General features: G+C 41.2%; 1 protein-coding gene across 1 annotated transcript in view; it reads right to left on the bottom strand.

The window, feature by feature from the left end:
- Positions 1-17,730, bottom strand: part of rbfox1 (RNA binding fox-1 homolog 1) — a 159,623-nt gene that overhangs the window by 36,746 nt on the left and 105,147 nt on the right. Inside the window, exons 3-8 of the mRNA XM_008284947.1 lie at positions 17,336-17,482; positions 17,133-17,186; positions 15,563-15,655; positions 8,598-8,658; positions 4,252-4,305; positions 758-890 (exon numbers count right to left, since the gene is read on the bottom strand). Of these exons, the coding sequence (XP_008283169.1) occupies positions 758-890; positions 4,252-4,305; positions 8,598-8,658; positions 15,563-15,655; positions 17,133-17,186; positions 17,336-17,482 (542 nt within the window). The remainder of the gene's footprint in view (positions 1-757; positions 891-4,251; positions 4,306-8,597; positions 8,659-15,562; positions 15,656-17,132; positions 17,187-17,335; positions 17,483-17,730) is intronic.

Here is a 17,730-nt window from a genome sequence, read left to right as displayed (position 1 = left end):
CCATTTTCTGTCAAACTTTGCATCATGCACCAATAAGAAATAAGTCCTTGGTTAACTCTGAAGTGGTGCTCAGCTCGCAGAAAGTGCAGCTGGTTGTAGGCACTTTTTCAATTTTCTCAAAAACAACTGAATGGAAAAGTGTTTTGCCCTCTGACTCTGCCACGGCCTAATGGCACCACAACAAAGAAAGGAAAGAAAAAAAAAATCCAGCCTGCTCTCCTCCGTAGACTTCCAGTCAGCCCCCTTAGTGTCCATTTGCTTGCAGTCAAATAAATACCAAGAAAATAAGAGCAAATAAACAACAAGAACCAACCCAATGATGGCAAATCGGATCTGACTGCCGGCAAGACACAGCTCTGCTTGGCGTGTCTCCAGGCATTCAGCCGACAAGAGCAGCTGCTGAGGCTGCAAAGATGTTTTTTTCTTTTTTCTTTTCTGGCAACTGAATAAACTCCAAATCCAAAGTCAACACACAGTGGAGAACCTGCCATTCCACCAACACCACCTTCTCAATGACACCCGCCACGGTACAAGGCCAAATTGACATTTCGTATGAGTTTGTGCAAAGGCACGCATCTTGGAGCGGGTTGTTTTCAGCAGGCTTTGGAAGTGGAGGGGTGTGTTGTTGCCGAGGGGCGTGGCATGCACCTCTCCACTGATGCACTGAGAGATTCATGACTTGCCAATGGGTACGGAAAAGAGAGGAGACCAAAGACAAAGAAAGGACAACAGGCTAAGGAAAAGAAAGGATGTTCACCCTCCATATGCTGGGATGTGTGGAGGCGGAGCAGCCGCCCTGAATGTGTTGTACACAGTCCGTCCTCGACCTCGTAGGTGGGCTCCTCTGTACGCTGCTGCTGCACTGGCTGCTGGGTAGGGAAAACCTGGTACTGGAGACAGAGAACAGTAAACAATTCAGACCTTGTTCGATATATCAAAATCTGTGTTCTGCTTGGGGCTGGTTACTTAAGTAGCCATACATAGCACAAAGAGCTCGACACCAGGAGTTTCCATTTGCATTTGAATCATAAAGAGGGCACGTAAAGTCTTCTCCCGTTTCCAGTTGTTTTTGGAAAAATGTGCGTCAAGAAAAGACAAAGAAAGAATAAAGGGAGAGTGGCAATGGAGTGGAGTGCAGTGGTATTGTTATTAACTTATCATTAATCTTAATGGGGGACGACTGACACAAAGCTTAATTTGAGAGCTGGGGTGAGTGAAGGTTGAGAAGGAGATCAAGGTGCCATTTCCAAGCCTAATTATACATCTCTTCAAAAAGGGTATCTAATAAAATGCTAATAGAAACAGTGAATCATTCATTGACCTGATGAAAAATGGAAGGTTTGAGCCAAAGGATAAGACTTTCTCAAAGAGAGACAAGGAGAGGAGTGAGGCTGGTAATTGTTCCTATTCATCTTTTGTCACCTTGATTTTTTTAGGAGCGAGCGGCGTGGCGACCCTTACAGTCACACTGGTGACTCCTCCCAGCGCTGCTTCCCTTTGCAGTCGGTACAGTTTGAAATAGCTGTATAGTTGTAGAGCAGATCTGAAGCAAACTTTCACGAAGAAAACAAGAATGAGGCTGCTTTGGAGCCAGTAAACCGGGCTGTGTGGAGCTGTCAGAAGGTATACGCCGCCTCACACATGGCTGTAATTAACACACTGGAAGATGCCAGAAACAAAGCCAGTTGTTTGCCAACTTTTGCATTAATGCCAGAGCATGTTTTATGTCCTGTGGGGTAACTCCACGTTTGGTTTTTCTTGGTCTTTTAAGTCACAAGGTCTAGAACATTCTGCCGATGTGTGATGATCGTCTAACTGCAACTTTACCGACAGAAGAATAAAAATATCCCAACAGCTGTGACGGAGCTCAGAAGAAACGTACAGTGTGATTTAGATCATGACCCGTCCTGTCTCCATGTTGGGGGTAATTTATAATTGTAAAAAGTCCAAGAAGTTAGTGCTGTAGTGCGTAACACAGTGCAACTCTTTCTGTCTTTGGAGATGCTCGTACAGAACCTTCTACAGTCTCATGCTGCAGATACTTAATAAACTCAACAGCTGGAAGCAACAAACTAAACTTGATGTTTTGTCAAAGCCTGGATTACATTCATTCTTGGTGAGACTCATTAATCAGCTACAGTCTCTGTATCACAGGAACGTTTTATCGTATCGTATCGGAGTCTGAGTTGCACAAGCTAACAGAATCAATGGATTGTCTGTCAAGTGTCAAGACATGGCTTCCTGAAAACTGTCTTCAGCTTAATTCTAAAAAGACTCTAATAATTGCTCCAGAGCAGGAAATCCCCTCCTTTGTGAGCCACCTTGGATCTCTTGGCTCCTTGGTTCAGTCAAGCATCAGAAATCTTGGTGTTTGGTTCGACCAATCTTTTGGTCTTTTAGACTTTTGGTCAAAAACTGTTTTTATCACTTGGGAAACGTTGCTAAATTGAGGCCAATTTTTTTATCAAATCAGATCTTGAACTGGTGATTCATACTTTTATTTCATCTCGTTTAGACTATTGCAATTCTCTTTTTACTTGTTTTAAGAAATCGGTTCTAAATCGCCTCCGACTGGTTCAAAATGCTGCAGCAAGGCTTTTAACGAGATCCAGCAGACGGACTCACATTATGCCTGTTTTCTACTCCCTGCACTGGCTCCCCATTAAATTTCAAATAGATTTTAAAATTTTTAGAGCCACGCCCCTAAATATGTCTGTGATCTGCTGTGCCCCTGCTCCTCTGGTCGCACCCTTCGGGCCAGAACCTCCTCATGGTCCCAAAGACCTGCTTTAAAACCAGAGGTGTCCTTTCATGCTCCTACATTGTGGAATGGCCGTCCTCAGTCCCTCCGTCAAACAGACTCTGTTGATTCGTTTCAAAAGCAGCTGAAGACACATTTGTTTAGACAAGGTTTTAGTCGATAGGATTTCTGTTGGCTTGTTTTCTATCTACATTATATATACTGTTTATGTTGTCTTGTGTGAAGCGCTTTGTGATTTTATTCTGTGAAAGGTGCTATATAAATAAAGTTCTTCTTTATTTTTATGGTTTGTTGGCGAACTGGAACACAAACTCTGTGTCTGTATTTCTGGACTGATATCGGTGCTGAAATGGGGAAAAGGTGTTTCCCAAATCACTTCACACAACTTAGCGCTGGCCTGTTTGCTGATTCGTGTCGACAAAGTAGGATCACGAGTTTTACAGAGGAGTTACCGAGGTGCTCATTCCAATAAGAAACACACGAATCCTGTCAGATGAATGGAAAGGCTGATCGTACTTATCACACGCCATCTCCCACGAACAGCACAAGTTAGTTCCTCTCAGCTCAGCCAACAGACTTTGGGGTGTTTCTCAATCCAAACAAGCATTTTCAGGAACTGGGTTTATATTTTATTCTGATTGTGTTGACAGTTAAACACATTTGCTTCAGTAATGTGTCGTGCATCTTTAACATCTGCTCCGCTATCAACCATCTTAACCAAACAAATTAAGCAGGAGAACCGGCTGAATAGCTGCAATCACAGCCTAATAAAAACATAATAGCGCAAATTATTAACACAAAGGAGGCCTGAAAACCCTGCCCACTTTTTGTGCACACAAAGTACACACACCGACACACATAACCCAATTAGCATTTTGGGTACTTGAAAGGTGAGACAAAGGTAAATCAATACAAAGCCATTTTGTAATTAAAAGAACGTGGGGTTGAATTAGGCAAACGACTGAGGGGGGGAAAAAAATGAAAATATTGATTTTAATTTACAAAATATATTTCATATCTTTTATGTCCTTGCTGGAATTGACAATTAAATCTTCCTTCTCTTGTCCTTTATTTTCCTTCACTTCTCCTCTGACACATTCCTCTTTTTTTTTTTTTTTCCTGCCTTTGTTCTTATCGTAACATCCAGGTATTTTTTCACCTTAATGACCACGGTTAATGACAGGCTGTGGGGGTTGGGCAGCGGCGAGGAGTCGGAGGAGGAGGGGAGGGATGTGAGCGCCGGCAGATTGAAGACGGCTGCAGAAATGTGTGTTAGTCTGTTGTTGCGTTTGTGCGACTCAGCAGAGTTCTGGGGCTATAAACAGACTTTGCTTGGTTGCAGGAAAAGCAGAGGAGGGAGAGGTGGTAAGGGTTAAAACGAAGAGGGAGAAAATTAAGATGTTGGAGAAAGTGAAGCACAAAAAGACTGGAGAGGACGGAGATAGCCACAAAAGAGAAGGATAAGGACGGATAAGGGCATGTCCTCTTACCTGCATAGAATTCGGGGCTGTAGACAGCGCTGACCACTGGATTTAACTTCCAGCCTGAAAGAAAACAGATAACAAGACAAAGAGAATGAGACGGAGCAGGTTATCGAGGCTGTTGCTGTAAGTGTTGCGTTCTGATTGAACTTTAATCTAACTGGGACTTTATTCAGATATCAAGGGCGCACCAAAGTCACATGATGTATTAATAATCTGATTGTATTCGTACACAGCTCATTTTGCAGCGTTGCATTTAAAGCAACAAGTTAAATGGTACGTGTTTTTTTATAAAAAATCCCCAACAACACAAAATGTTATGAATGTCTGAAGCCAACGTCACAGCAATAAATCCAGTTGACATCTTCATTCGCAACCATAGATGTGAACCTCATGGGGGCGTTACAAAAAAAAACCAATCAGAATCGCCGAAGTCATTAGGATGCATCAAATCAGGTTTATTGTCATGTTGCTGTACATACACAGTAGTACAGGCAAGATGAGAGAGCGTTTCTCAGGATCATTTGATTACTAAGTTTCGCGGAATACACCTCTGGAATAAGACACTAAACGTTCACTCTCGCTGTCTCCTGAAGGGGGCGCTGCGTCCATGTGCGCCGCCATCACGTTGAACATGGTGAACCTCTTCAAGACACACATGATGGTGCGACGATGGTGAAGCCACAGATGCTGCCCAGAGCTAGCTGCCTGTCCGCCCACCCAGAATAATGTTGTCTCCTCCAGCTGTATGTCCGTCTGGGATGTTGTCATGGAGCCATGTTTCTGTTAAAGCAGACACACAGCAGTCCCTCCACTCTCTGAGGGTTTCTCTCAGCAAACGTCCAGCTTGTTGTGGAGGGAGCAGACATTGGAGAGTAGGAGGACGGTCCTGCTGGTCTGGAGGGGTTAGCCTTTAGCCTAGCATGGATCCTGCTGGTCTGGAGGGGTTAGCCTTTAGCCTAGCATGGATCCCGTCTCTCTTCCTCCTCCTCTGTTAACATTCGTACAGTTTGCGCTTCCTTCTCTCTCGGCTAACTGCTTGGTAGTCTCCGATCGGACTCTGTGTTGGTGTAGTTTGTCCAAATCACAACCGATCGCCACAATTCCAGCACCGTTCACTGTCCTGACACCCAGCAAAGTCTCCCAGCTGCAAGTTCTGCAGAATGAACGTCTGGGATAGACAAGACACTCAAAACGTTCACTTTCGTTGTCTCCTGACGGGGTCGCTGCATCATATGCACGCCGCCATCACCATGGCAACCATCATCTGGGGGCCATGCTTGTTGGTGCAAAACTTTACTGTTTCAGCAAATTTCAACCAGAATCAAAGCAGCTGAGTAACTGACAGACCAAACAGTCAAGCATTTCCCACAATGCAACTCAATGACTTCTTGTCTTTGGTCCACTTTCTCTTTTTAAAGCCTCAGATTCCAACATCCTGAGTTCTGCTCTAAACGTGTCTGTACAGAGAGAAAACTCACCGACCACATCTTCAGTCTAGTATTAACTTGAACGCTGCTGGATCTTTTGTCAGACTTGTATACGAGCATCACAAGACTGTCTTGAGCTGAAACAAGACGTTGACAGAGGACCAGATGCTGCATCGCTACACTTCCATTATAATCAGTAACTGTAGTTACACCAGTTGTGTGAGCAGCGAGCTAGCGGTGCAGACATGAGATCTGTGCTGCAAACGTGAAAATAATCTGAGGTGTGCAAAGCTCGACTGTATAGAAACCTGTCGGCTAAAACGGCCTGACTGTGCATCAAACAGGTCTTTCACTTTGGAGCCGTGATCACCCTGTTGGCATTTATTTGCCACTATCAGGGGGTTGTTTTGTGACTTTATCAGTTCATTGTAGTGTCAAGTTTCAACTCAGTGAGAAGATGGAAGTTTTACCACACAGTTTTAACACACAGTGATCCTAAAATAAAAGCTCACTGTGTTGTTTTGTGACAACGCTAAGCCACTAAAAGACACATCCCACAGCACCTACACTCCATATACAGTCAGTGTAGAGATGCCATAAAGCTGCAGAAATATGGAGGCATTTGAAAATGTACTTCTGCAGCTCTCCCTGTCCTAAGCCCTCTCCAGCAGATGAGTACATGCTTCACACATGCAAAGACAGTCAAGTTAAGTCCACTTTAATTTGTGGCTTCACCCAGGATCTGGCAAAAGCTCTCATTGTAAACTAGATTGTCTAAAGCCTGAAACAGAGCCAGGAGGAGGAGAAGAAATCTAGTTTTCCTTCAGACCACTTGGCTAAAAGGTTGAGTTTTTGTCCACAAAATACTGCCTACATAAATGCATTCACCAGTGGAAACTAGTTGCGTATGGATATCATTCAATTAAGTGTTGACAGTTTTAAAAAGACGAAACTTTTGTTACCCAACTTTGTGTCTTTCATGCTACAAAACAAGCTTTGGCAGCACCGTTCATTTGTCTGGCATGTGTAATGCTCCATGCCTTTGTTAGTCTTCACATTCTACGCTCAAAAAGATGTAACGTGACTCCTAAAATCTACAAATTGACCAGCGTAGACTTCACAGAGCTCAACAAGTGCTTCAAAAAGAGATGTGTATGATTTATACAATGTTTTTAGGTGCATGTGTGCCAACTAAAAGGTTGATAACCCAACAACACTGATGACAACATTCTCTTCATGTAAGGTCTTCTTCAGTGACCTGGAGCATCTGTGGGATCACACAGTGCAGCTCCAGATGAGCAGAATCTTCCTCCGCCGCCCAAAGCGTCTCTAACAGATTTATCAGTTTGAACTGCTGTACTGCCGTTATTAAGAATCTGCTTACAGTCAGTGATGTCATGTGTCAGGCTGTGACGTTATCTGACATTACTGAGACAAACAACAAACAGGCAGGCAGCAGCCAACATTTATGAAAAGCTAAGCTAACATTGCTTCCAACACAGCTACTCCAACATTATCAATGTTGTAAAATTAATGTTATTTTATTGCTGGAATGAGTCAGTCCTAGGATTGACAATGGTGCTTCATCTAAAGCTTCCTGCAGATGTTCACCATAGAAATACTATTGGACTACTGTATTAATATGATCCATCTCTTCCCAAGCTACACTCAGACAGATCAACAGCATTTAGTGAACAAGTAAGTAAATCATCTTCTTAGAGATGTTGCTGCTTTGTAGAGCAGAGATGCACAGAGATGGCAACAATCTGTGGCCAAAGAATAAGTAAGACATCAAAATAATCATGAAAAAATGAGGCTAAAATGTCACTGATGAAAACTACACTAAAATGTTTCTAGTAGTGTGACTAGAAAAAGCAAAAATTAGTAATCAAATGGGTAAAACTTGACTTAAACTCACATTTTTGTTGAAAGACTTAAACTAAATATCCAAAATTGACACTGCTGAGCAGGTTTTCTGGCTTTAGAACAAAGAAGACGAGCTCATACTGTTGATAAATTATTCAATAAATTCAGTGTGAAGCAAAAAAAATTAAACCTTGCTGTACGTTTTGCTTTCAATTAAACAATTTTGCTCATAAATGTCTCCTCAAAACCACTAAAACCATAAAGGAAGACACATTGTTTGACGAAGTTTCACTGTATTTTAAATGTACACAACAAAATTCCTCAATTTACTATAAACATTAACTCCTTGGGGTAAATAAGGTTGGTGTTAAATCACGTTAAAGCATGGCTTCTTTTTGACACCAATCAAAAGACAAGGTCAAACTACATAGTATGTATGACAATAGGAATTCAGGAGACACCCCTTTGGCTGCAGTGGCAGTCATGATAGTCGACGGTTCTCTTTCAGCTTTGCACATCTGGACACATGGAATTTTTCTTCATTCTTCTTTACAATAACTGGGGATGAATGACGATGAGAACAGCCTTTTTGAATTCCAGTCACTAACTCTCAGCGATAAGGTGTAACTGGGCCATTTGGAAACTCCTTTACGGTTGTCACAGGTTACTTGGTGGTGTCCCTCCTTGTTGCTTGTTCATTCAGTTTCTGAGTATGTCCTGTTCCTGTTAGATTTACAGCGGTGTCACCATCTTTCCACTCCTTGGTGATGGATTTAACTAGACTCCAAGAGTTGTACGTCTTATATCCACCATGTGACTAAAGCTTTTTGCTTTGCGATGACATCGACTCACCAGAACTTGGGTATACACACCATGTTATACCACACAAAGTCCATTTGTCTTGAATATACATAGATGACCTCCATTGAACTCACTATATGGCTTCAGTGACCACTAGTGTATGTCAACAATAGGCTTTAATTAAATGGTCTTATTCTATACATCCATTATCAAACAATGAAGCATTAAAGCTTCCAAAGTACACCGACGTAGCCTTACCATTTGCATATGGGTTGACAGTCTTCTTATTTGTCATTACTCGGGCTGTTGCATTGTTGACCTACAGCAGGTAAAGAGATAGCTCCATGAGTTAAGATACTTGTACGTCCACATGAAGCGCTGCACTTGTTAGACTAGTTCTGCATGCATAGTCTCCTAAGTCTTAAACAAAGAAAGCAGTACAATGTACCATGGCAAACACCCATATCAGTTCTGTGTTTTCGAAATTGCATTCAGAAACACTTAAAAAAGAAACACATCCAAAAGAAATCAGTTGGCTTTCTCATTTGCATAGTTACTGTCTTATGACGTTTCCCGGCATGCTCTCCCTGACATAGTGACATTTCGATAACATACAGACAACAGTAAAGAAACAACAGATGCACTGTCAAAAATGATGTTTTGTAAATGTATAGATGCATGCGGTGAAGAGGAGGAGGAGGAGGAGGAAAAAACAGACAAAGAAAATGACATTGGGAGAAGGGGAAGAAGAGAATATGTTGGGAGCATTATGCAACATTCAGTCAACCTTAAAATGTGAGAAGAACTGTTGTGACGAAAAGCAATACAAAGCATTCACACTCAGACAACAGCCTCTCTAATTCATTGCAAGAATAATTATTGAGATCAAAAAAACAAAAAACAAAAAAATAACCAAAGGAAATAGATGTACTGAAATAAATCAACCAAGTCAATCAATAACCAATCAAATCATTCCAAATTCAAACAACAGCTAACAGGATAAATTAAAAAATAAGGGTGCATTGTCTTCCAAAGTAAAAACAAAAAAAGAATAAATGAATAAAAGGGTTTCAACAATCTCAGATAGATGTGCAAACGAATTCATATCTCAGTCAGTATCGTTCGCACACGCAGCTTCAGGAGAACACTTAGTAAATGGACACGCACGCCGACACGCAAGAAAAATATGTATGTCAATATACAGCATCAACTCAACCACAATTCAAAAAGAAATGTCACGTGAGTTTTAGCGTTGCAAACGTTCCAAAGAGAGAGGAAGAGAGAGAGAGGAAATGCTGGCAGAATGGCTTGCTCGCCCACACTTACCATTCCCAAACCTTTTGGCCCCGCCCACTTGTTTGTGTACTGTTACCGTTGTAACTGTGTTGGATGGGGCCCTAAACAAGCTACCGTTGGAAGGATGGTGGGGGAGGGGGGGATGAGAAAGGAATAAGCAGCATCTTACTCAGGTAGCCAAGAAAACTTTGTAATCATTCCACTGCACAAACTCTCTCTTTCAGCTCTCTCCATACAAGCAGTTAGCTGGTTTCTTAAAGCATAACTCCGACCATTTTGTCCAGACCAGCTGTCTTCATCCATCACAGTCAGAGTGACTGACTTGGAGATTAACTACTGAGGTAAGTACATATTGGCTGAGCTCTCGAATAGAGTCTTCTAGAGTCAGTGTATGGCAGCCACAGCATTTTTCTGCAATACATAGTTTGATGGATCTGCAATGACACAAAAACATGCAAATGTGATATAAAGTCGTATTTATCTTAGAAAGTTTGGGTGGCTACCTGTTTTTGTTTATTTAATAATGACATCTGAGTGTAGGCCATTTATACCACTGAACCCTCTTGTTATGTTGCGTCTACTCATATACTGACTTAACTTCTCTACAGAAACTCGTAATCAGAGGTGGCGGATGTCAACAAACACAATGAGTCACGTGCTAAAGTAAGGCAGCATTAACACCAGCTTCTGAGAAAACTCATCTGAGCAAAGCCAGGCCAGTAGCAGCCGTGTCAATGCAGAGACGTCGGGTTATAAAGTTGAATTTGGCGCAATTTTTTTGCAAGGAAATGTCATCTTCCATGGTGCTGTGGTGGCCAAAGAGAAGCTTTTCTTATGTTGTCTCAGTGACACTTGAGACAAGCACCAAGCATTGTGAGTCCCAGTGGTGAAGAAAGGGCCGACTAAGCTCTCCGTATAGTGAATGTGAGCTGCTAACAAGAGGATGGATTTACAGGGTACCGCCTCTGCAGACCTCATGTGTTCTGGTATGACTCTGTTCAACAAATCCAGAAGATCTGAAAAGTTGTTTCACCTCTAATCCAAGAGGCATCCTTAGTTCTAACTGATTGATGGGGAGTCCCAGGTATTCCTTCTCATGGCCCATTACCGACCAGACTCTTATGACTCTTAGTGTGAAAGGTGGTGAAACTGTCTTGGGGAGGGATCCCAGAGCTGTAAGTACCAAATACCCATCGTCGTAGATCCCCTCCCCCCTTTTAGAGATAACTGTTCCACTTTAACATCGGTGGCTTCCTTTACTCCTCTCTAAAACCATCCGTCTTCGCTGTCCAGAATGTGCACACTGCTGGTTCTCAAAGGATCGGCCCTTTTCATTTAGATGCTGGTGGACTGCTGAGTCTTGTCCTGAGGAGCTGCTCGCCTGTATCGGACTGCAGCTTTCTCAGTATCAGTGACCAATCACACATCCAAACCAGGCCTCGCTCAGCAGTGACTGCACTGGGTTATTAAAGCGTTAACATTTAAACTAAACCGAGCCGACACCTCATTAGGTACAGCACCACTAACAGAGAGGGTTAACTGTCTCTCTACATGGCTCTGAGTTTAACACGATCTAGAGCTGCTTTTTTTTCATGTAACAATAGTTTTTTGCTTTTTTAAAAATTTAATAAGTCAATAAATAGAACTCCAAAATGATCAATTATTCATTTTTTTTTAATGAATTATTTAATATAAGAAGCAATTTACACAAATTAAAAACCAATAATTTGTTTCATCATTATGTCGGTATTTTATTCAATCGTTTAATCATCCTCAGTTAAGTTCCATGACACGACTTCATTGTGATAATAACATTCATCATATTAATTTTGGACCCTATTTTTTAGGTGCTTTTGATGAAAATACTAGATGCCAAATTCAAAGGGACACATTTATTAATTTGAGCGCTGCATATTACAGCAACCCTTTCACAGCACTGGGGAATCAGTATTTTTACTCAAGTGGAGTCTTTAATTAAACCCCTAAAAATCCTGTCTCTGTGTATCAGAATTACATATTTTGAAGTTTTTTTCCCCCATGAAAATAATCCATTCTTACCATACAGTGGCTTGGATATAACTCTACACTATTGCCTGCTTTGGAATGTGTGGATCTATCAAGTGCCCTTCTCTTCCTCCACCCACTCATCCGCTGCTAACTGGAGATCAAGCACACCAGCTCACCTATGACTCTACTCAAGCACTGTAAAATTACTCTAAGCCACAAAGTGGCAAATTTAAATACTGGAGTAACATAGCCAAACATGTTAGAACCAGACACCAGTTCTACAGAAGAAGACAAAAGCTCCACCCTTAGAGATGACACGATTGGCTCATAGCTTGGTCACTTATGAAACCCAGGTTGTCTGAATCTGTAGTTTTCAGACTGCTAATGGTGTAATGCAGTTTTTGTTCAGTTAGCACCATTAAAATGAATCAAATGGAAAATGGGTTTAAAAGTTTACTTCTTTGTTTACTTCACACATGGATAATTGTCTCTTTGTTGTTGTTCACATTTGAGTTATTTCAGAATTACATTTTTGAACAAAAATGTAAAAATGATTCACTATTCTTATTTTCTTCTTCTGCTATGTGATTGTGTTTGGACTGTAGTATTAGTATCAGCAGAGTCTACAGACGGCCACAGACAAAGTCACAAACCACATTTCTTATACGGCAGATCTCATGCAATAAGACATCAGCTAATCTTTATATTGTCTTTAACATCTTTAAAATGATGCTGTAACTTGTCATTTCATTGATTTATTTATTCAAACCAGATTGTTTTTTCCCTTTTGGTGCAAATTGCTCAAAGAACTGCGACGCTAACTCCTACCAGCCTGTATAATCCTTTAGTCGTGACAGAAAGTCAACAGGAGGATGCTACCCATCGCTGCAGCCTCCATGTTTAAGTGCTTGTGCAGCAGTTGTTCTGATGTGATCAGTCATTTCCCATTCGCAATGCTTACAGAGAGCCACATTGTTGGTCTCTATCTAAAATACTCCCGCACTTCACATAATCGTAGGCATTTTTTTTAGCTGCAGCTTGTTCTCTGGGAGAATTGATGTTTTGACCAGGCAGGAAAAAACATTTTTGTGATCCAGTGTTGCCATTACATTGCCTAGTCGTCCCAGCCCTACCACAGTCACTGCCTGCTGCCTCATGTTTATCTCTTAAGGTTTTCTCAAGAACATCCAGTCCAAATAACTTCACATGCGGCACTGCTCTGACAGTCCACAAGTTTGAAGTTGATTGGATGAATGAGATTCCTTGGTTTCTTAGTGAGATGAGGGGTACGTGGCATGGTGTGTTTGGGCTTTGGGTTTGCTAAAATGCTGTCCTCTGAACTGCAGAGGTTTTGTGCATTTGGTGGTGCCATAGCTTGGACAGTAAGGAAAGCTTAAAAGGATCCATTGTATTCCTTATTTCTGCAGGATATGGTCGGAGACTGAGGTTTTGGAGTGACTTAATGGCCCAGTTTAGTTTTTGGTTCATCAGTGGTTCTACAGACACTGGAGGATTGTAAAAGTCTGTTGATGTGAGTTCTTTGGATCACTGGAGGTAAACTGTGGCAGAGGTGACACAGAAGTTTGGTGGTCTGCACCTGGAGCAGCAAGGATGTGAAGGGTGCATAATTAGAGAAGGGCCATCTGCACCAAAGTCATACGTCTAAAAACGGCTGGAGGCCAAGATGGCACCAAGGGAAATGTGCCAACGTGGGGATTGTGTGCATTGTTTTTACATTAAAGACGTTATTCAGATGTAAAAATAGAGAGAAGGGGGAAGGAAGCAGGCACGAGAGTGAGGAAAAACATAGTCTCTGTACGGGTTTTCTTTGCCGTTTCTGGCTTTAAGTGGCTGACGATGACGCAGTGGTCTAGAGGTCAAGAACTGGCACAACTGTGGGGCATAAAAATCTTGTAAAATGTGGGGATAAAAGCCATTTAATCCTCAATAAATAAAGATGAGCGTTATACTTTTGCATTTTCAAAGAGCTGATGAAGTTGGATGGCTGTAAGGTGGGTCATCTGAGGATGACCTTCTGCAACAGGCACTACTAGTAACAGCTGTGTATAAAACCCCTGGTTCTTATGGTAGAAGCAGTATAGTTTACAGGCAGTTGGGTGTATGGTTTAACTTCCAGGGACTGCTGACTGGAATATTGATTCTGCTTGAGATTACTTCTTCCCAGAGGATGCAGGATGTGCACCACACTGTGCAGGGAGGTGTTGTAGAAGTTTTGACTGTGATTTATGAGCTATATTCATATGGTTGGAGTTAATACTTCAAGTGGAGAAGGTCAAGTGTTGTGGGGTGTGATGCAATTCCAAGATGAAACACAAGATCAGCTGACGAGTTGATGTTGCATCATTTTTAAATGCACATACAATGCCAAACTGTTATTAAAGAATGGGAGCTAAGCCTGGAAAAATCACATGCCTCAATCAGGGTCATCAGATTTTGGTAATGACCAACAGAGCGAGGTTCCTTTACAGTGTGGCAGAGCTTGTCTTTAAACGTAGCTCAAAGAAGGCCTGCTACTTCCTCAGACCAAAAGACTTTAAGTTCAGACCCCGATTAGGATTTCTTCTGACCTTTGTTTCTTAATGCTTAGTTGTACCGTGGAGGTCTAATTGGAGGAAACCCCTTGGAAGACCAAAAAACTGGAAATGCGTAAGGGTCTACTTATCCCATCTGGTATGGGAATTCCTCAGGAAGAGCTGGAGAATAAGGCTGGGGAGAAGGACATCTGAGCTACCTTGCTGCCATAATCAGATGGATAAGTGACTGTGGATGGATGGATGGATGGATGGATGGATGGATGGATGGATGGATGGATGGATGGAAACTAGCTGTGATGTCAGTATACTACAGCCCTTGTGTGTAGACATTGTCTTGCATTGAAGATAAGCAACGGAAGATTGCAACTTCAATACCAAACGTGTGTTCAAAACCAACAGTGGTCCATAAAAACTCTTGGGTTTAATGACTATTTCAAGTCCCAACCTGTGATTATTGTACAGTTCCAGTCCATCAGAAACCTGCACAATTGTGAAATGCAGCCCGTTAAGTAGCTTCTATATGGTCTAGACTTTAATATGCGCTCTGTAGAGTCTACAAGATGGTCAACAGTTGGAATGTTGATGGTATGAAACTTAGTGCATGTTGGCTATTTACACCAGTCGTGATTTGACTTCTTCTTCTTATTAATAAGTTATCGTGTTCATATTGGGTCAAAAATAGACAGAGTTATGCTTCAAGGCTGGTGGTGACTAGCTATTGCTCCTCTGAGTGGACACAAGACACTGGAATAGCACTCAGGTAATCATGTCATGCTACCAAATCAGTTTAGATGTGAACCTTGCATTTCGCTCTCCAGATGTCTTCAAATTCTTAAGTACTTCCTCTGTCCATGGATAGGGGGAAAGCTCCTTTCTTCATTAAACATATATCATAACACCTTTTGCTTTTGAACATTTATGAATCCACAGTCATCTTTTTAAAGCACAAAGATGTTCATCTAGAATGACTGGGTAGAATGAATCACTTTTAAAAAACCTTCGTTGAGGTCAATCTCCTTGACAGTACAAAATCAAGTAAAACAGGGGAAAAAAAGGAACAATAAAGTAAACGAACGAAAAAATAAAACAGGCAAAGTCTCTCGCATACAGTAATGTTGGACTAGTTTTATGTCGACATTGATTTAGGTTTTAAGTTTAATGAAACTGCACAGGGAAAGGGAAATGGTGAGGCTCGGATGACTGTACAGCTTGATGTATTGAGAAAGATGGCCAGGTGACTGCCAAATGCTCACAGACACAAACACACCCACACAAAGAAACAAACACACACATATAGATATACAAAGAGGAAAAGGAGAACAGGGAGAAGGAGGAAGCGGAAAGAAAAAAGGTGAAAACATGCACCTCTATTTTACGGCCTTCTACCACGGTGCCATGTAATTTCTCTCTCGCCCTGTCGGCGTCCACGCTATGCTCGAACGTTACGAAGCCGAAACCCTTGGAGAGAGGAAAGAGCAACGTTATTTGGTACATATTAAACTCAACATCGCAGAGAACAGTAGCTTTTTACGACAGAGTAGATGACACAATTTGCTGCTTCTGCTTTAATCGTCTATATATATGAAGCAGCAATCTAAAAGTACAAGACTGTTGGATTATTTGATTTTAATCCCTCCAAATTACCACCTACACTGCCCCTGTAAAGTGAGGCCTCAAGGGGTTTCCAACACGATAAATGATTGTGTTTATTGCAGGGTTTTATGACAATTTCATACAATGCAGTTTGATACAAATCATCTTCTGCAATGTCCCCATAATACAAATAAATTTGAAGTCATAATACAGCAAATTAAAAATACTGCATCATAAAAAAACACAATACAGAATTACCTGGAAGAAGCAAACATCAGCCACAAATAAGACGACAGAAGCAGCAAATAATCGGAACAAACAGACTTTAAAAGAAAGTTCGTGTGTGAATAGTGTAGCTCGGTACAAAAGGAGGAGGTTGTTCTGAGGAGGACATTTATTATAACAGTATTGATCAGCTGTGACTCCCTGGTTGGTTAATGAAATGAAGTGGAGAAATTCTTAATTAACTTTGAATGGCAATGTACAACAACTTCATCGATACCAAAATCATATTGTCCCTTATTAATGTGGTTTATCATTGAGTATGATATTGACTGGGCATTTCATGCTGCACTGAAGCTCAGAATTTATTTTTTATTCTAAGATATTAAATGCACCATTCTTGTCTGTATTTGTGTTCTTGTGGGCATGTGAAAGTCACCAACCGAGCCTGACTGCTGCTCCAACTCCAAATCTACACTGAGTCAAGTGAAGTTAGGCCAGTTTATTAAGGCTGCTTTAAGACGTCGAGTAGAGACGTATCCTGGTTACGTGCAAAGTAAAGGACAGTCAATACACAAGTGTTATCGTCTTTGTTCAGCTGTAGTTTTTGTTTGCTAAGTATAGTTTGAATTTCTTTAGGTGATACTTCACCATTTACATTAGCAGCATGTGGTCAAAATTAGATTAAATCAAAATAAAGTCTTGTTGCTCCGAGGTTTTCACAGAGGTGAGAGAAGAGCGAGTATTTAAGGAGTTGACACAAGTATGAATTGTAGTAATGCACTCTAAAATGCAATTCAGATAACCTCTCCCCACCTCTTTAATGCACTGATTAAGCTAAACCATATTTTTTCCCTTTGACTAATTGTGTTGACATGAAAATAATTTGAATATAAGTTGTTATAACTCAAAATGACAGATGCAAACTGTTGTGTTCGCATTTGTTTAAGCCTATTTAAGATTAAATGACACTTTGGTTTTACTATAAATGTAGATTTAAGGGTTAATAAAAGGTAAAGTTCTCACAAAACTCACAATATAATGACTTCAAACTTTACAGAAACTGTACTGAACACGGTCTACTTATAGGCACACTTAGATAAAACAGAAACACATTTACCTTCGAACCGCGCTCATTGAAGATGATTTCCACATCTAAGATTTTGCCAAATTGCTGTAAAGACACACAGAAAAACAGGTAATGCTGAATGATTTTTATATATTTTATTTATCAGTTAAAAAGAAAATTCAAACTGTTTCTAGCAAATGACGTGGAACATCTCAAAGTTTCATTTCAAGTGCATCAGACGTTGCCGTACTTACGCCGAACATTTGCCTGAGGTCTGGGTCTCTGAACCTGAAGGGGATGTTGGAGACGTGAAGTCTCTTGGGTTGGGTCTTGCTGTCTGTGCTTTCGGGTACAGTCTGTGTTGGCGTCTGACTGTCTGTCTGCGCAGCATCATCTGTCTGCTGGAAAATATAGATTGAAGGACATGAGACAAGATAAAGCACTCGCAGCAGATTCCTGACGATCTTCTACAAGACTGAGCCTGACAACAGAGGCCTGACATTACTGAGGATATCATCACCTGTGATCAAATATATTTAGGAATTTGCCAAAACTCATGACCTCTGTTGGTCTCTGTCCATCCAGACGCCTTGAGACTGAAAACTTGTGATGAATCTAATCACGCTACTTAAGATGAGTCTTTCGAAGA

This window comes from Stegastes partitus, unplaced genomic scaffold (genome assembly GCF_000690725.1).
Source record: "Stegastes partitus isolate 25-593 unplaced genomic scaffold, Stegastes_partitus-1.0.2 Scaffold381, whole genome shotgun sequence".
NCBI classification, from domain to species: domain Eukaryota; kingdom Metazoa; phylum Chordata; class Actinopteri; family Pomacentridae; genus Stegastes; species Stegastes partitus.
Note: the sequence above shows the minus strand (reverse complement) of the source record. Positions and strands in the feature narration are given on the sequence as shown.